We start from the raw sequence: 18,573 nt of genomic DNA on the forward strand, positions 1-18,573 counted from the left end.
GCACAGCAGAGTCCAGCACCCTCGTGGCTCCCTGGGTCCCCTCTGCCAGCCTCGGCCTGGCACATGCCGTGTGCCATGCCCCTCCCCCACTCAACCCTCCCACCCGTACCCCTGCGTCTGAAGTGGTGTCTTGTTTTTATCCCTCTGACCCAGTTGCCTCTGCTTCTTTGGCTGACGTCGCTTCTTATCGTGTCCTGAGGGTGCAGATTAAAAATTGAATTCAGACAAAGCATCCATGGCATGTCGCCCGCTCTGCCCCAGAGGAAGGGCAGGGAGGAGAGGGCCTGCCAGCCCCTGGGGGTGCCCAGCTCCCACTCTGGCTCCGGGATGGATGCCCCGCCACCCGGGCTGGGCAGGGCGGTGACTCCGCTCCCAGGCGCCTGGCGTGCCATGTGGCGGGCAGCTTGTCTGCCTGTGGTCCCCACCTGACTCAGGGTCGCTAGGACAGGCAGGAGGGCGCTGGCCGGGCTCTCACACCCCCGAAGTTCTCTCCAGGTCACTGCCGCATGCTTGCCTGCATTTCCTGTCCCCGCTGTCCATGGTCGTCATTTCCTGGGCAGTGCAGGGTGCTCAAGCCCGCACTGACCCTTCTGGAAGGAGCCCTGAGCTGTGGGGGTCTGGGCTGACCCAGTTGGTCCCAGGCTGGGCCCCGATGCCGTCCTCGGGGACAGGTCGGGGCCCACAGGAGCTATGGCGTCACCAGGCTGCTGCCTGTGGGGACCCTGCTGTCACTGTGGCCACTGGAGGGTGTCCCCTGGGCTGTCCGGCCCTGCTGTGCGGTGTCCCAGGGCCTAGACGTGCTGTCCCCAGTGTCTGAGCCAGCCCAGGGGTCCCGGGTGGCAGGAGTCCTGTGCCATCCGCACCCGGCTTTGCCCCCAGCCTCCTGGCCTGCGGTATTGGTGTCGGTCTCCACGTCAATGACCGAAAGCGGGCTCGGGTGCCCCGCGGGGCTCTGGGAACCCCACACCTCGGGCCACCAGCTCAGCCACCGGGTCTCCCCCCAGCAGACTGGGGAGCCGGTCCCAGCCGGGGCCCCCCGAGTCCCAGTCGCCCCCGTCTGTGCGTGAAGGCGCCGGGGCTGTGCCAGGCGAGGCTCAAGCTGTGTGGCAATCTGCTGTCTCCCTCAGGGACTTGGCGCCTGTCTGCTGAGGGCGGAGCTGCAGCCTGGAGCCGGCAGCATCCTCAGCCCACGCAGCACCTGAGGCTGTGCACCCCTCGGTGCTGGGGAAGCCGATCAGGGGCCGTGAGCCTGGGGCACCTGGCAGGGCGTGGCCGTCCACAGGCATGGGCTCCCGCGTGCCCACCACGGGGCTGGGGGCACTGCCATGGAAGCAGGGTGCCGCGCCCCCTTGGGTGGGTGGCTGCCCCGGTCACTGGCACTGTTGTCGCCTGCGGAGCAGGGGTCACAGCATTTATGGCCTTGATAGCGCCAGAGGGGCGGGGCTGGCGGTGGGCACTGTGCTGCAGTTGCCGCCTGCTCCCTGCTGCTGCTCCTGCTGGCCGCCTGCCCCGTCTTGTCGCAGGCTTTGCAGGTGAGAGGCCAGTGGGTCCGGTTACCGCCAGGTCCCTGGTGCTTGAAACTGAGACCCTGGCGCAAGCAGAGGCCGGGCGCATCCCCGCGCGCTCGGGCGAGGTGTCACTGGGAGGGCGGGCCTGGCAGGGCCGCTCTGCCACCACCCACCTCGGAAATCGCCTCTTTCAAAGAAAACAGCAAAACAAACACGGGGGCATCCCCCGCCTGGCATGGCAGCCCTGTGTGTGTCACCATGCGGCTGGTGGGGCGCAGGCGTCTCCCGGCAGTGTCTGGAGTCCCATCTGTCTTGCTGCACAGGTGTGAGCATGGTGGGCATCCTCGGTGTTTCTGTCCCCAGGGGCCCGAGCTGGCAAGGTGGGGACACCCAGGAAGGCAGTGTGGACCCAGCAAGGTGCCCAGGCCCGGGGTGGCAGGCACAGGTGCCCGGCGGGGATGCTGCCTCCCCCGCATCACTGCCATCGTCCATTCGTCCCTCCTCGTCCCACGCAGCCCTAACACGTCGTGTCACCCCGCCCCTTGGGGACTGGCGCTGGCTCCCCGTGGCCCGTCCTGTAGTCTGCAGCGGGTGTTGGGCCTCTCAGTCTTCAGCCGCCGATCAGCCCTGGAAGTGAGTCCAGAGGACACCAGGCCTCGGCTGTGTGGGCGCAGGACTCCAGGTCCTCGCCTCAGTGGGCCTGCTGCTCCCACGCCAGAGCAGCCTGGTCCGGTGGCCGGGTGCTGGGGCCAGCCCCACCCAGAGTGGCATATGGTGGCCCCCAGGATCTGTTTGGCTGGTGCTCCTCAAACCTGAAGGTTGTGGCAGACAGTGACCTCGGTGCTGCGTTGCACCTCTGTCCCTGCCACGCCCTGGCCTGAGGGCTTACTCCTGTCTTCATCACCGGGTGCTGGCTGGGCCCTCAGCCCCAGTGCCATGTGCTGGGCTGGCTGGAGTGTCCTCAGGCTGCTCTCACGCACCATCGGGCACCTTGCAGGGAAGGAGCTGGCCAGCCTGGGTGCCCTGCTTCTGTCCTGCTGGACTGCTCACTCGCTTGCCGATGGCATCCTGCAGCTCCATGGGGCCCCTCTCCCACCCAGCAGGAGCAGCCACACCAGCCCCGGGGAGAACTCGGCCTAGGACCCTGAGGCGGAATCGGGGCCCAGGACACCCCTGGTGGAGGACCTGCGGGCTTTGGGTGCAGCTCTGTGGTGTGCGTGCATGAGTGTGTGTGCGCTCCATCCCCGGCGCTGGAGAGAAGCAAGATGGTTGGCCTGGGGACAGAAGAGACCTGACAGGCCTGCTCTGGGGGAGCAGGTGTGCAGGGATCCCCGGTGCCAGCACCTGGCGGGGCAGGACCCTCTCTTGCTGGGTCACCCACTGCCCTTGGCACCGTGCCCACGGGAGCCAGCGTCTTGAGATACTTGTGCCAGGATCCTTTGGGGAAGCTCATCAGAGTCTGGATTCTCTCTCACTGCCTGAGCCCCAGCCGTGGGGTCCAGGTCCCCCCACCTGCCCCATCTGCCAGGCCCACCAGGGCTGTGGGGCTGACCGGTGTGACGCCTGCATAGTGTACGCAGTTGGTGCTCAGCAGTTGGCCTGGGAGAGCTGGCAGTGCTGCTGTAACCGTGCCACTGTGTTCCTGTCTCCACTCTGCTCCCCAGGCTGACTTCGGGGCCTCAGCTGTTAATCACGGGTGCGGGCAGGCTCAGCGCTAATCTGCGAGGTTAGACAGCAGAGGTGACAGGGACACACTCTGCTTCTTGTCATCTGCAATCCACTCCGACTCATTGACTACTCCTGGCAGAATACCGCCAGTTAATTACAAGGATCGCGAACCTTCCTGCTCCAGCCGAGCAGCGAGGAGGAGGTCTCGCTCTGGGCGCCAGCCTCGCTAATTGGCAGCGCGTTGTCGGGGTATCGATCACCACTGCTCGCCTCGCCTCAATGAGGAGCCCCCGCCCAGGGATCGGGCCACTAATTGTCGCTGGCCTCCCCTCCTTAGGCCCCAGCACAGACGCTGCCCTGATGAGCTGTCCACCGTTCCTTGGGCTGAAGCCTCCCCGCTCCTCAGGCAGGGCACAAAGCTGGGAACAGAGGGAACCTCGAGGCCCTGAGCCTGTGCAGCCTTCTTCGACTGCAGGGTGCCAGCCTGCGTTTTACCTCCCCCAGCTCTAGGCCACAGATGCCTATCCCCCTGCCCCAGCTCCCAGCACTGAGGTGGGGCCCCCAGCCCCCCTGGGCACGGGCAAGCAGAGTGCTCTTCAGGGAGGGCCCAGCCACAGGCGGGACAGCACAGCTGGGCGTGGGTCGTGTGCTTCTGGTCCCTCTCCTGCATGCCCAGTGTGAACCAGATGGGGCAGGGAGACCCCAGGAGACAGCCACCTTTCTTGTTCTGTTTTGTTTTGTTTTTAAGAGAAACCTTTTTTTCCTTGTTGTTTTCCAAAAATCCTAAAGAGATCTTTTCATCAGAGCTGGCCTGAGGCCATCCTCCTGGGCACCCCGCCCCTGCTCTGCCCCCAGCGCTGTGTGGCTCTGGATTTAAACCAGCCCAGCAGTCCGGTCTGTCTGACCAGAGGTCAGTGTCCCACTGCACGTGTTTGTCCCTGGCCCTCCGTGGCTTCCGTGGCTTCGTATGACTGTGACAGGGAGCGCCGTCCTGGCCCCTTTCAGCAGCTGATGGCTGTGGGGCCTTCTCTGCACTGCTGCGAGGCGCGCCAGCCTGTGTCTTGGTGTGTGCGAACCTGGGGCCAGCATGGCTGGCCTGCCAGGAGGGCGGCTTGGAGGGGCACCTCCCGGGGAGCAGGGTGGATCAGGGCTCCTGTGGTCCCTTCTGTGGTCGGGGCCTGGCTGCTGAGCCCTCCGGCTGCTTCCTTGATCTCCTGGACACTGCCCTCCCCTCCTAGGTTCTGAGTCCGCCCATCCTTGGGGCTACAGGGTTGTTAGGGTGTGGCATCTGGGGGGGATTGTGGCTGCTGCCTCAGGTGCTATAGTTTTCAAGCCCCGCTGGGTGGGGCCTTGAACAGGGTGGGGCGCTGTGTAAAGTTCCTGGACGTGCACACTGGGGCAGATCTCCCTGTGGGGCTGCCCGCCATGGTAGCCTATGGGGCAGGGCGCCATTAAAGAGGCTGGGGTGTCGGGACCCGCCCCGGAAGGCTGCCGTGAAGGCCCAGCCACCTACCCCAGGGACGCCTTTTGCCAACCTGGGATGTCCCGGGCCTGCCTCCTGGTCACAGTTTGAAGCCACCCCCTGCTCTGGTCTGTTGGCTGGACCCTGCTCCCCAAGAACCCAGCTGCCTGCTGCTGAGGGATGCAGGCTTCTTTCTGGAGCAGAGGGAACATTCTGGAAATAGAGCCGGTGTTGACAGCACAGTGAACGCCAGTTCCAGAGCTTGGAGATGAGGGAGTGCTGCTCTGGTCCCTGCAGCTGGAAGTGGATGTCTGGTGGTTTGAATGCCTCCTGCAGGGGCTCCCTAGACGGGTGGACTTTGGCCTCCTGCCCGCTATCCCGTCTGGTGGCACTGCGGCCCTGAAGCCCCAACCCCGTGTGGTACGGGGCACACAGGTCCTCCCTGTGAGCCTCAAGTTCTCGTCCCCAGCCTGGCCCAGCCTGTGCACAGAGCCACCCACCCTCCTGGGGCCTGGCCACTGGGCAGCTGGTGACCTGGATGGTGATCCCGGGTGCACGTGTGCTGTGGGGCCTTCCTCTCCTCTGGCTAGAGTGGGCCGCACAGGGAGCAGCATCTTGTGCTTGGTGCCCTGGCGGCTGGGCCTGGGGGCCGAGGGACGAGGGCCAGCACCACGTCCAGCTGCACAGGCAGATGGGGCCTGGAGCTCGGCTCTGCTCCCGCCTGCCCGCAGGTGCATTGGCTGACGCTGGAGGCCGTGGGCAGCGGAGGCTAGGGTCCGCCTCGCACTCAGGCTCCTGTGTTCTCTCCTGCAGGGTCCTCGCTGAGCAGTGAGTCGTCTCCCGTGTCCTCCCCGGCCACCAACCACAGCTCCCCCGCCAGCACGCCCAAGCGCGTGCCCATGGGCCCCATCATCGTCCCCCCCGGGGGCCACAGCGTCCCCAGCACACCCCCCGTGGTGACCATCGCCCCCACCAAAACCGTCAATGGCGTCTGGAGGAGTGAGAGCCGCCAGGTGAGTGGTCTGAGGGGCAGTCGTGGCAGGCGGCATCCCTGAGAGAGCGGGACACTCGGCTTCTGTTGGCCCTGGAGCTCCCAGCCCGGTCCGAGCTGCAGAGGGGCTCAGGGCACCTGCAGGCTGGGTGGCCGAAGGGACAGAATCCTCTAGCAGTAGAGGCCAGCACCCAAGATGGACGTGGCCAGGGCTGGTCCCCAACACGCATCTCCCTGTGTTCTCCTGTGGTCCCTCGGAGTGTCTGTATTGTGCTCTCTCCGTGCGAGGGCTCTGGGCTGTGTGGTCGGGCCCCTAGTGCTGTGTTCCCTTCGTCACCCTAGAGCTTGTCAGCAAGGGCGTCGCCCCAGGCCACAGTGTGACCTGCAGATGCAGCGGTCTGTGCACGTTCCTCTCACGGGTGGTGTGCAGGTGTGCAGCGTCCCCTCACCTCTTGCTGGATGAAGGCGGGAAGAGCGTGGGCCGCTGGGCTCTGTCTTGCGCTGGAGGCCCTTCCCCAGGTCCGGGATCCTCCCTGCTGTCCTTGTTAAGAGCCACTGTCAGCCTGGGTTCCCCCGGGAGCTTCTGCTGAGTCCTCGAGGGATGCCACTGCCTGCAGATACTAATTAACTCATGAAGAGCGAGGGGCGGCAGGTCCAGTGGGGAGGGGTGGGCAACCTCAGGCGGGGCTCATGCAGCGTGAGGGGCCCTGAGGTGCGGGCTGTGAGCCCTGGGTTCCTGGACCCACCTGGGTCCTGGCGTCCTGCACTGCCCCATCTCCTGTGGCAGAGGAGACTCGCCTGCCTAGCTGCTCACCTTGCCCACCAGCCTGTGTGTGCTGTGGACAGGGAGGACAGGCCGGCCTGGCGCCACATCCGTAAGGACACAACAGGCTGTGGCGGGCAGTCCTAGGACCGTGCTCAAGGGCGCTGTCACCAGACGTCGTCCCCCACGATCACTTCCTGTCCCTGCCTTGCTAGGCGCCCTGTGCGTCCTCCTGAGCCTGTCACTCATCTCCGAGGGTCCTTACTGCCACAGCAACGTGGAGTGACGCTGAAAGGGCGCTGAAGGGGCCCGAGCAGCGGGTAATGAGCAGCGGCGGGGACAAGCGGATGTGGGCCTCGTCAGCGCTGCAGGAGGCTCCGCAGAGAATTAATCCTTGCCGTAGAGGAGCCCGCCCTCGGTGTAGCTGAGTCACCGGCTCTCCCGGGGCTGCAGACTCGCGCAGGGAGTCGGGGGCAGTGGCTCTGGGCTCCTTCTGGGGTCACAGTGGCTCCCAGCAGCAGGAGCAGGGAGGGAGATGAGATGAAAAATCGTCTATTTGGGAGCTAACAGGGCATGTCCCGCTGTCTGACTGCAGACCTCTCTCTAATCACCGGAGGATGACGGATTTTCCTCCGCCTGCCCCTCCTCCTCCCTCCTTTCATCGCTGCAGCTGCTCCTGCAGCCGCTGCTCAGAAATAACAAGCGGCACGCAGATGCGCCGTGACGCGCCTGTCTGCCGGGGCGGCTGAGACCCGGCTGCCCCACGTGGGGTCCCTTGGGCACTGTGGCCTCCTGCGCTTGGCCCCTCGGGGCTCTGCCCGGGCCCCCACACCCTGCACCTTCCCTGCTGACCTAGTTCCCAGGTGCCTGGCACAGCTTGGCCGGGGTCCAGCCCAGTGGAGCCCACTGCCCTGCCGGTCACGGTGTCCCCGCCTCCCTGCTGGGTGTCCTCCGCCTGGCCAGGAAGGGGCCATGTGGCCCAGCTGCCTTTGAGAAGGCCTTTGTCCATGGGAGGGGCGCTGGTGGGGACAGCTGAGGCCCCACTGCCCATGGGACGGCCTTCCTAGGCCCAGACCTGTGTCGCCATCCCAGAGAGCACAGGGTGCCGAGCTGGCTCTGGTTCAGCTCAGCCCAGGTGAGCGGTGTCCTTCGTTGCCCTTTACGCAGACCCATGCCAGACTGGCCCTACACGGGGCAGGGTGAGGGGTGAGCAGGAGAATCCAGCCGGCCCCCACCTGGGAACGGCCCTGAAGTGGTGATGTAGACGGAGCCAGAGCAGAGGTGATGGGGTGAGCCCAGGGGCCCCTGTGTGCAGGACCCCTGTTCAAATTCACGCCTGACCCCTACCTCCCGTCCACATCTGTGCACCATGAGCCAGGGCATGTTGACAGATGGGGAAACTGAGGCATGGGCAGTTATGGGCCTGTCTGGGGGCTCTGGTCCTGGACACGACCCTGTCTCCTAAGGCCAGGCTAGAGCCCGCCCTGCTGTCACCGTGGGCAGCTGGAAGACCCCCAAGGCCGGGGCTCGGTGGGCATGTGTGTATCCCTCCCTTGAGACGCCATGTGATCGTCCCCCCAGGGAAGGGGAGGTCAGAGGTCATGAACCTTCAAGGACCCCGCTGAGCGCAAGGGAAAGGAGCAGATGCTGCTTCTCATTATGAGTCCTGTCAGCAGCCTGTCTCCTTCAATTAGCTGCTGCTGGCTGTCTTCTGAAGAGCGAGGCCATCAGGGGAGCCTGTGATGGCCTCTGCGCCTCAGCCGTGGGGACAGGCAGCCAGGAGGGCACCGTGGGATGCCCCTCACTGCCCACAGGGGCCAGCCGAGCTGATGGGGTCTCAGTGCTCCCAGAGCCCCCCACGGCAGCACGTTCCTGCCGGCTCTGGGGACACGGTCGGGGCCCAGGCCCTTGTTTCCTGGCACTTGGTGTTTTGTGGCTCCAGGCGGCAGAGCTGGGAGTGTGCCCTGGAGTGCACTGACCACTGGCTGTGGTGCCAGCTCCCTTCCCAGGTGTCAGAGGACGCTTCTGGGCCCCGAATGTGGGCGCCATGAGGGGCTGGCTTTGGGAGAGGCCGGGCACGCCTGCTGTGCATGTCCTGTCAGGTGCACGCGCACCTTGCTGGCCCAGCAGTGGCGGGAGGGAGGCCCAGCGGCCTGGAGTCCAGGCGTGTCTGTCGGAGGCTGCGTCCGCCCCTCCCCGCTCCACTACAGTGCCTTTTGTGCTTTAGGCACAGAACTTTGTGGAAAGGTGGGCCTCGCCCAGACTCGGCCCGGGCTCACCTCAGGTGGCAGCTGGCTGAGTGTGCATAGCTTCCCCCCTGTGCTTGTCCGCAGCAGGACGCTGGCTCTCGGGGAGGCAGTGGCAGCGGTCGGGAGCGCCTCATCGTGGAGCCACCACTCGCCCAGGAGAAGGCGGGTGGCCCAGCTGTCCCCTCCCATCTGCTCAGCACCCCGTACCCCTTCGGCCTGTCCCCCGGCTCCGTCATGCAGGATTCCCGCTTTCCACCCCTCAAGTAAGTGCCCAGCTGGGGCTGGGGAGGGCACTGACCCGGGGTCCCCAAGGCAGACTGAGTGCCCAGGCGGCTGGCTTGCGTGGCGGGCTCTGGCCCAGCCTGTGCCCCATCTGCTTGCCCGGAAACTGTCATGGGTGCTGGGGCCCTCGGGTCCCTCCAGGCCATGGGTAGCAGCTGTACCCACTGGGGAGGACTTCAGGGGGCAGGCAGGCCACAGGGACAGCAGCTGCCTTGGCTCATTAGCAAGCTCAGGGTCTGTGCTACAGGGAGGCAGCAGGGTGGCTCCCAGTGGTTTTGGGGGGAGTGTGGGAGGTGGCCCCGTTACCTGGCCTGGAACAGGCTTTCTGCTCACCTGTGCCCTCGCCCGCCCGCTGTCCTGACCTGCAGCCTCCAGCGGCCTGTGCACCACGTGCTGCCCCCCAGCACGGTGACTGAGGACTACTTGAGAAGCTTCCGGCCCTACCACACCGCCGAGGACCTGCGCATGTCCTCCCTGCCCCCGCTTGGCCTGGACCCGGCCACTGCCGCTGCCTACTACCACCCCAGCTACTTGGCCCCGCACCCCTTCCCACACCCGGCCTTCAGGTGAGCCCCTCTGCTCCTGCTTCAGACACAGAGTGGGGCCTGGGCCTCCTCAGCTCCCCCAGCTCTCTGGGCCACGAGAAGGCTCCTCGCTCCTTTCCGCCACACTCCCCAGTTCAGGGCTCCTTGCAGTGTGGCCGAGGCGCTGCCACAAGTCACATGCTGTCCTGGGGCATGTAGAACTCCCTGAATCCTCCCGATGGGCCTGCTGGTCAGCCCCAGGAGGGGCGGTGGGCGGGGCCTCGGAGCCCTGTACTGTTCACCTGGACTCTGCCACACTGAGGGGGCTTGGGCAGGTGGACGTCACATTGCTGGCCGGGCTGGGGTTGAACCAGGACATGCACATGCTAGGCGACCTCACACTTTCTGCCTGTGTGGCTTTGGCACCCACCAGTCCCGTCTTCTCGTACAGGATGGATGACTCCTACTGTCTGTCCGCCCTGAGGTCTCCGTTCTACCCCATCCCCACCCCGGGCTCCCTGCCTCCGCTGCACCCCTCGGCTATGCACCTCCACCTCTCCGGCGTCCGCTACCCGCCGGAGCTCTCGCACTCGTCACTGGCCGCCCTGCACTCGGAACGCCTATCAGGGCTCAGCGCGGAGAGGTGAGCCGTCCGGGCTGGCTGGAGGCCTGCTGTCCCTCCTGTTCCCAGGCAGCTACTGGAGAGGAGCCGGGCGGCCGGCTCTGTTGGACCTCGCAAGCTCAGCTGCTCTGGCCTCGGCCTGTTTGCTGGTGAAGTGGGACAGTGGCAGTTGCACCCCAAGGTCTCAGGGTCTGGCTGCGCCAGGCTGTGCTTGGGGTCTGCAAGGAACCCAGGTCGTGTGGGGAGAGGAAGAGTGGCCTGGTTTACCCCGGCCCCAGAGGGGCGTCGGGCCTGTGCCACCTTGGTGGGCACCCCAGGGGCCTGCCCTTTCCTGAGGGGACCTGAGCCCGCCCCGTCACCCACAGGCTGCAGATGGACGAGGAGCTGCGGCGGGAGCGCGAGCGGGAGCGGGAGCGCGAGGCCGACCGGGAGCGGGAGAAGGAGAAGGAGCGAGAGCGAGAGCGGGAGCGGGAACGGGAACGGGAACGGGAGCGGGAGCTGGAGCGGGAGAAGGAGCGGGAGCTGGAGCGCCAGCGGGAGCAGCGGGCCGCCAAGGTGCTAGAGCCGGCCTTCCTGCCAGTGGTGGAGATGCACGGGCTGCGTGGCCACACTGCCGAGGAGCGGGAGCGGGAGCGGGTCAAGCCCTCAGAGCAGCTGACCCCAACTCGAGCAGGTACTTGCTGGCTGAGCCGGCTGTGTGCTTCTGGCCAGCCTCAAACTCACGGTACTCTCCTGCCTCAGCCTCCCAAGTGCTGGGGTTACAGGCGTGCATCCCCACGCCCGGCCTACTTAGTGTCTTTGAAAGTCTGTTTTAGCTTCATAAAGTTAAATAGGCTCAATAAGTAAAAATATAGGCCAAATAACCTAAGTGGGAGGTGTGTGACTCCCCCCAGCTTGGCGCCTGCGACTCCTCAGCTGGAAGTCTGCCCTTGGGTGGCACCAGCCAGGCCCCGTCAGCCGTGCATTTCCTTCTTTCCTCTTGGGGGGAGAGGCACCCATCCACCCCCGTGGTTCTGGCGGTGCCAGGGCCTGTGACGGGCAGCTGCTCCAGGGACACACAGGTGAGGGCGGCCCCGGCCGGCCCCCGCCCTGTGGTGACTGTGTTTCTCCCCACAGAGAAGCTGAAGGACGTGGGCCTGCAGGCGCCCAAACCCGTGCAGCACCCCCTGCATCCAGTGCCCACGTCACAGCACACCATACCCAGCCTCATCTCCAACCACGGCGTCTTCTCCCTGCCGGCCGGCAGTGCCGCTGCCAGCCTGCTGCTGCAGCGCACCAACGAGGAGGAGAAGTGGCTGGCGCGGCAGCGGCGGCTGCGGCAGGAGAAGGAGGACCGGCAGTCCCAGGTGTCAGAGTTCCGGCAGCAGGTGCTGGAGCAGCACCTGGACATCAGCCGGCCCCTGGTGCCCACGGAGGCGGAGCACAGGCCGGAGAGCAGCAGGTGGGGCCCGGGGCCGCTGCCCTCCCATTGCTTCTGGTGCCTTTAGTCTCACGTTGCCTGGCTTGCCTGGGGAAGCTGGGGTCCATGCACAAATAGAGGGCTCCTTCCGCACACCCCGCGGTCCTCAGCAGGTTGCTTGTGGTGCCCAGAGGTAGTGGCTGGAAGGCTTAGTGACCAGTAATCCCTGTTTGTTCCACTTCCCTTGGCTGTTCAGCCTGGGCTTTTTTTTTTTTTAAATTGAGAAAGGGAGTGCTTTTAATTTTTTTTAAATGAGCTGTTATTGCTTTTTATTTTGTTTGTTCTTGGTTTTGTGGTACCGGGGGATCGAACTCGGGTCCTGCGCTTGCAAGGCAGGCGGTGGAACCACTAAGCTAAATCCCTGGCCCTTACTGCTTTTTAAATAAACAAGCCAGGTGTGGTGGCACACACCTGTAATCCCAGCACTTGGGAGGCTGAGGCAGAAGGATCGCCATGAGCTTGAAACAGCCTGGACTACACAGCGAGACCCTGTCTTGGGAAATAGGAATAATAAATGACACCCATTTTAGCCCTGGTGTAGACGAATTCCCTGGGAGTCTGGGTCTGCCCCTGGAGCCCCTGGCTCCTGGCCCTGGCCTTGGCCTTGTGGGCTCCCTGTCCCCACCTGCCTTAGCATCCCTCCCGGGAGGAGTGCTGTCCTCCCCCATTGCCACCCAAGGCCAGGCCTTGTTCTGCAGAGCTCAGTTTCCTCAGGGTGTGGAGGAGGATGGCAGGAAGATGTCTGGGACACACGCCCTGCTTCCTTCCTCCACGTTGGGTGGGTCGTCTGGGAGGGAGCTGGCCCTGGCCCACCAGCTTGTCCAGCACAACCGGATGGGCCCCCTGTGCCTCACTATTCCTCTGAGGCCTCACAAGGGCTCGGCTTCATTGGCTCCTGTGCTGCCCTATGCCCCAGATCCCTCCCGGCCTGAGGACTGAGAGGGCAGCTGGTGCCCAGCCAGCAGCACTTGGGAAAGTGTGCTCTGAGCCTGCAGGCGAGCCTTCCTGCTCGGCTGCCCAAGAGCCCACTCGGGTGTCGGGGCCTGCCCCATGCCTGGCTGTGCACGCGGCCATACACATCGGGAACGTGACATTCTGACAGGGTCCTTGTGTTCTCGACTGGAAAGCTGTGCAGTGCTTGGCTCTAGTGCGTGAAGCATTTGTTCTGCTGATGGTTTTATTCCTCTGCTGTTTACCGAAGGACAGTTTCTGGGGCTGTTCTCGTTGTGCTCTGCTGCTCATGGGGCTGGGCTCCCAGTTCTAAGTCTGTAGTGGCTCGAACCAGCCTGCAAGGCTGTGTGGGTGGTACCCAGCCAGGTGTGGAGGGCCTTGGGTTGGGTGCTGGCTGCAGCGTGCCAGGCTCTGCTTCCTTCCTGCAGACCTGCCCTGGATCACTGAGCAGCATGGGTCCTGAAGTCCTACATAGCTGCCTCAGAAAAAAGCTGTGGAGAAACACCTGAAGTAGTCCTTCAGGAGCTGCCTTTTGTGTAAAAGCACTAAGGAAATCCCGTGCAGTAGAGGGGCGAGGCAGAGCCTCTGAAGGGGCCCGAGTTAGATCCCCAGTGCCTCCTGCCCAGACCTGTGAGTGCCTCTGCATGTAGCTGCTGCTCTGGTCACTGCGGCTCTGACAGGGACCGACCTGTGTGAGGTCTTCCTGTGGGTTGGGCACCAGGCTGGACAGATACTGGAGCTTGGGGCTGGGAGGACAGCGGGCAGAGTGGTGGCCCTTGCGAAGGCAGCGCCTGGCTGTCTACCTGCCCTGTGGAGGAAGGGCTCCTGGCAGGGCCTCAGCTCCAGTAAGGGACACAGGCTGAGCATCTGTCATGGAGTTGGGGTGAGCAGGCAAGTGGAGCCTGGGCCCAAGGGGGCCTCCACAACCTCACCAGCAGCCTAGCTCTGGGCCGCCCTGTCCCCTCAGGCAGCTCCACACTCACATGCCACCAGCTGTTCCACAAAGAGGCGGGGCCTGGCCCGGAAAGAGGAGCGGCAGCCTTCCCTGTTCCTTCACCCCCAGCTCTGTGTAGGGCCAGCTGGCAGCCTGCAGAGGTCCTGGACAGCCGGCAGGTCTGCAGCCCTGTGACTGGTGGTTGATCTGCTCTCTCCCCAGGGCAGGACCAACCCGGCTGGAGCAGGGCAGCCGTGAGGCCCCACCACACTTTGGCGGGCCGCCACCTCTCATCTCTCCCAAGCCGCAGCACCACACGGTGCCTACAGCGCTCTGGAACCCAGTGTCTCTGATGGATAACACCCTGGAGACGAGGAGGGCTGAGAGCCACACTCTGCACAGCCACCCGGTGGCATTTGAGCCCAGCCGCCAGGCCGCCGTCCCACTGGTGAAGGTGGAGCGCGTCTACTGCCCAGAAAAGACAGAGGAGCCCCGGAATCGCGAGGCCAACCCCCTGGACAAGTATCAGCCACCGCCACGGGAGGCAGGAAGCCTGGAGCCCCAGGCCTTTCCCCACGGGCCGGGGCCCTTCCTGGCCGAACTTGAGAAGTCTGCGCAGACCCTCCTGGGCCAGCAGCGGGTCTCCCTCCCCCCGGCAGCCTCCTTTGGGGAGCTCAGTGGGCCCCTGAAACCTGGCTCACCTTACCGGCACCCGGCACCCCGGGGCCCTGACCCTGCCTACATCTATGATGAGGTCCTGCAGCAGCGCCGAAGGCTAGTTAGCAAGCTGGACCTGGAAGAGCGACGGCGGCGGGAGGCCCAGGAAAAAGGTCCGGTCCCCTGGGTGGCCCTGACCTGCCTGGGAAGGGGATTTTAGCAGGACAGGGGACCCTGGTGCTGGCTTTCACTCCTCCTCCTGCTTCAGGAGAGTGCAGGGTTTTAATAGGCTCCAAGGTAGCAAGTTCACAAATACCTGTGTAGCAACCTGACACTTCTGCAAGGAGAAAGACCCTGGCCCGCCACTGGTCCTACCAGGGTGCATACAGTCCCAGAAAGGCAAATCAGAGCCTGTCTGTACATGGTGCTGCAGACACACACGATTAATAAGTGATGAATGGGGTCTAATAAGGTGGTTTTAAATATTAATGGTGCAGTATTAACAAGGGAGAAGGCCGCCAGTAAGACCGGCCTGAGCCCTGGTGTCAATTGTAGGCAGGTGGCCAGGGAGTGGGGGCACAGTTGACAAAGCCTAGGCCAGGCCAGGAGTCAGGCACCTTCCTATTCTTGCCAAGGGGAGGAAACCCAAGGGAGCAGGGCCAGGTGCAAGGCTGTCCCCCTGCACGCCCAGCTCAATCAGAAGGTAGAAGGGCTTGCCGCCAGCAGGTGTCTAGTGAGGACACCTCAGGCTCCAGGCCAGTCTCACGTCTTCCATGGAGCCTCAGTCCTGTCTGGTGTTGAACTTGGCTCCTCCTAACCTGAGCAGGGGTACAGCATAGTCTAGGCTAGATTTGGAGCCCAACTAGGGTTTTTCTCCCCTACACACCTAATAAGGGGGAGTGGGTGCCTTGAGACCACGGAGCAGGGGCCCTGATACTGTTCTCTGCCCATCCCCTCTTGGGAGCATGTGTGCATGGACAGCATCTCGTTGCCATGGACACTGTGATGGTCCCCTACTGGTGGGGTCCCTGTCAGCCTGGGGAATGCCAAACCACTTGGTCCAAGGAAGCCAGACACAGCTGACCGGGGGCTTAACACTGGGTTGAAAGGAACCAACCAGCTTTAAGATTCTTGGAGGCCAGCAGGCTTGGCCCAAGGGCTGGCTGGCTCACACATGTCCCCCAGGTACACACTGGCTAGAGAATCCAGGCTCCCTGCCTGGCTGAATGCAACCACTCTTCGCCATCAGGATACTACTATGACCTCGATGACTCTTACGATGAGAGCGATGAGGAGGAGGTCAGGGCCCATCTGCGCTGCGTGGCTGAGCAGCCACCCCTCAAACTGGACACGTCCTCTGAGGTATTGGGCTTTCCTCCCTTCATGGCGTGCTCTGGGCTGGGCTGTGGGTCCCCAGGTCAGGCCTGCCTCGGCTTTCACACCCTACTGTGCCTCCTCCTGGGCACCGAGTCAGCCACCGCAGACTTCCAGAACCCCAGGAGGGGACCTCCTGGACAATGAAAACATACCACTGCCAGTGGTTTCAAACTCATTTGTTTTCTTTCCCAATCTAGAAGCTAGAATTTTTGCAACTTTTTGGCTTGACCACCCAACAGCAGAAGGAGGAGCTGGTGGCCCAGAAGCGGAGGAAGCGTCGGCGGATGCTGAAGGAGAGAAGCCCGTCCCCACCAGCAGTTCAGAGTAAGAGGCAGATGCCTTCACCAAGACTGGCACTGTCCACGCGCTACAGCCCCGACGAGATGAACAACAGCCCCAACTTCGAGGAGAAGAGGAAGTTCCTGACCATCTTCAACCTGACCCACATCACTGCGGAGAAGAGGAAAGGTATGGCTTCCCCCAGCCTGTGTGGTAGGAGGTGGGGCTCTGGGCTGGTGTGTGTGTGGGCACCTCTGTTGCACAGGGTGCATATAGTGCCCCATGGTACAAACGCTGGTTGTGCTTTGCCGTTGTGCTCCATACATCTTTTGTCATGTCCTCCTGCATGTGTAGCCTGTCCTGAGCTGACAGCTGCCCTGGTCACTTTCCCAGCTTGCGCAGTGTGCTGGTGGCTGTACCTGGGAGTGGGGGGAGGCACAGCCCTCCTCCGGGTTCTGGGTGTGCATGCCGCAGGCTTGAACTCTGGGTGTTCCTTGACACGGTCTGCTGGGCTTCGTGTTCTGTAGCAGGAAGCCTGGGGGAGGGCAGGGATGGCCTGCCACCTTTAGGCATGGCCAACACATGGAGCAGGTGGCTTGGGTCGGTGTGCTCACCCAGGGAGTGTCCTCTGGGCTGGGATTACTGCACAGCAGGAGTGGTGTGGCCCCGGCCCCTTCTCAGGGCCTCCGCAGCTTTGGTCTCCCTGACATGCTGGCTGGGCGCCGAGACACTGGCGTTCCTGGCTGTGTTCCCTGCGTGTTTCAGAGTCCCCTTGCAGACACTTGGCATCCTCTCTGGAAGAAAGTCAAAGGAAAGCAAAGAGTATCTCAGTCCTTGAGTTGCTCCAACATGTTGACTGGGGAGTGGCAGCAGCTTTTCCACTTAACCAGCACGTCGGAGTCCTTGCTTTCCCTTTAAGGGTTGTGGCAGGTTGACTGCCAGCACAAATCCCTGGAAAGGTGCCTAGGTTGTTTTTGGTTTTTTTGTGTTTTCACAAACCATCCTTTCACCTGACTGAATTTCTAGAGGAAGCCATCGACACTGTGGCCTCTTCAGTTTCAGGGTTGGCAAGAGCATATCTGAAATGGGAATCCACAGCATGGAAGGTGCTAGGGTGTTCAAGCACCAGGAGTAGTGGCGGGCAGTACTCCAGAGGCCTGCCCAGTCATGGGGTGTCTCCTTGCCTGGGGGGCTACATCTCTTGGCTTTTAAATAAGAACAACTCCTCAGAATTCGCCAGAAAGACCATGGGCATCACTTGCTCCCAGAGCCCTGCACACTGCACACAGCTGTCTGGAACACATCTGGCACATGCGGTGGAAGCAGAGAGGAGCTGGTCCTGCTCTAGCTCAAAGGCTATTTCCGTCACCATGGCAGGCCTGTGGCACTTGCTTTCCATTCTTCTTGATTTAATGGGCCTGCATCTGCCAGTCCCGGCGGGCCAGACTCCCACCCTCCCTTGGCAATGGTGCCCTGCCTCGTTAACCTCGGGCTGCTTTTCTCACAGACAACGAGAGACTTGTTGAAATGCTCCGTGTCGCAAAGCAGAGGACACTGTCCGCAGTGGTGGCAGATTCATTGACAAACTCTCCGAGGGACAGTCCTGCCATCTCCCTGAGCGGTAAGGGAAGGACAGCCCAGGGTCAGGTGGCGCTGAAGGTCGTCTTCATCATGAACCTGACCTGCTGGAGGCGACGTTTTTCTCCATCCCTCTCGTAGTTCACACGCAGTCACACTGCTCCTTGGGACACAACTGGGCAGAGCTTGGGAGGGGGCCGGCTTCCACAGCGCCGTCTGGCGGTCTGCGTGGTCTGAGCCATCGGCCCTCAGAGCCTCGTCCCAAAGCCAGTGGAGGGGGACCTGACCCCCGAAGTGCTGCCTGGGGCAGAACAACAGCCCTCAGCCCAGCCTGTCTGCCTGGCCCTGTCAGTACCTGCTTTCACCTCTTCTCACATCTGCTTGCACCTCTGCCTGAAGCAAGCAGGGACTCCTTCTGGTCCGTCCTCCTTAGCTTGGTTCCTCGCGTGCTTTCTCACCCAGTGCCTGTTCAGTGACTGGAAGCAGCTTGCTTCTCCCATCTGCCCTCTTCTCAGATGCCCTCTGAGGGCACTATTCCAGGATGGACTTGTTGCTGAAAACACCACCTCTTGAGAGCCCAGCCACGTGCACAGTGGGTTGCGTCCCCATATCTTGGTTCTTTGTACTAGGTGCTTGTTAAATGTAAGCTTTTAGAGGCTGGGGTCCGAGTGCTGGACACCCTAGTTGTTAATTTCCAGCTCTTGCTGGGCGTGGTGGTGCACACCTGTAACCCTACCACTTGGGAGGCTGAGGCAGGAGGATCGCTTTAAGTTCGAGGCCAGCCAGAATTACAAAGCGAGACCCTGTCTCAAAAGAAATCCAATAATAATAACTTGCAGCTCTTAATGTTTCCTCACTTTCTCTCTCTCTCAAAGAACCAGCTACACAGCCTGCTTCTGTGGAGACAGACAAGCCTGTTGGTATTGCTGCCTCCTTGTCCGATGTCCCAAAAGCTGTGGAGACTGGAAGACTGGAACCACTCAGGCCCCAGGAACTATCGAGAGCCCAGGAGCCAGCTCCTACCAGCGGTGAGAAGGCCAGGCTGAGCGAGGCCCCTGGGGGCAAGAAGAGCCTGAGCATGCTTCATTACATCCGGGGCTCTGCGCCCAAGGACATTCCTGTGCCATTGTCCCACAGCGTCAACGGGAAGAGCAAATCGTGGGAGCCCTTCATGGCAGAAGAGTTTGCACATCAGTTCCACGAGTCAGTGCTGCAGTCCACCCAGAAGGCCCTGCAGAAGCATAAAGGTAATGAGGCTGCCCATCCCAC

General features: G+C 63.0%; 1 protein-coding gene across 5 annotated transcripts in view; it reads left to right on the forward strand.

Moving 5' to 3' along the window:
* Gse1 (Gse1 coiled-coil protein) overlaps positions 1-18,573 on the forward strand; it is a 265,758-nt gene that overhangs the window by 238,931 nt on the left and 8,254 nt on the right. For 2 of the 5 annotated variants that reach the window (XM_004842739.3, XM_004842745.3), the window contains 11 exons: positions 5,452-5,651; positions 8,726-8,904; positions 9,292-9,489; positions 9,899-10,090; positions 10,435-10,742; positions 11,186-11,510; positions 13,636-14,243; positions 15,320-15,432; positions 15,645-15,915; positions 17,234-17,347; positions 18,180-18,551. In XM_004842739.3, coding sequence (XP_004842796.3) covers positions 5,452-5,651; positions 8,726-8,904; positions 9,292-9,489; positions 9,899-10,090; positions 10,435-10,742; positions 11,186-11,510; positions 13,636-14,243; positions 15,320-15,432; positions 15,645-15,915; positions 17,234-17,347; positions 18,180-18,551 — 2,880 coding nt within the window. The remainder of the gene's footprint in view (positions 1-5,451; positions 5,652-8,725; positions 8,905-9,291; positions 9,490-9,898; positions 10,091-10,434; positions 10,743-11,185; positions 11,511-13,635; positions 14,244-15,319; positions 15,433-15,644; positions 15,916-17,233; positions 17,348-18,179; positions 18,552-18,573) is intronic. The other 3 variants (XM_021256621.2, XM_021256620.2, XM_021256619.2) reach the window with 3 other exon arrangements.

Source organism: Heterocephalus glaber, unplaced genomic scaffold, assembly GCF_053883595.1.
Source record: "Heterocephalus glaber isolate CG9 unplaced genomic scaffold, H.glaber_assembly_v1.0 deba00000071, whole genome shotgun sequence".
NCBI lineage: Eukaryota > Metazoa > Chordata > Mammalia > Rodentia > Bathyergidae > Heterocephalus > Heterocephalus glaber.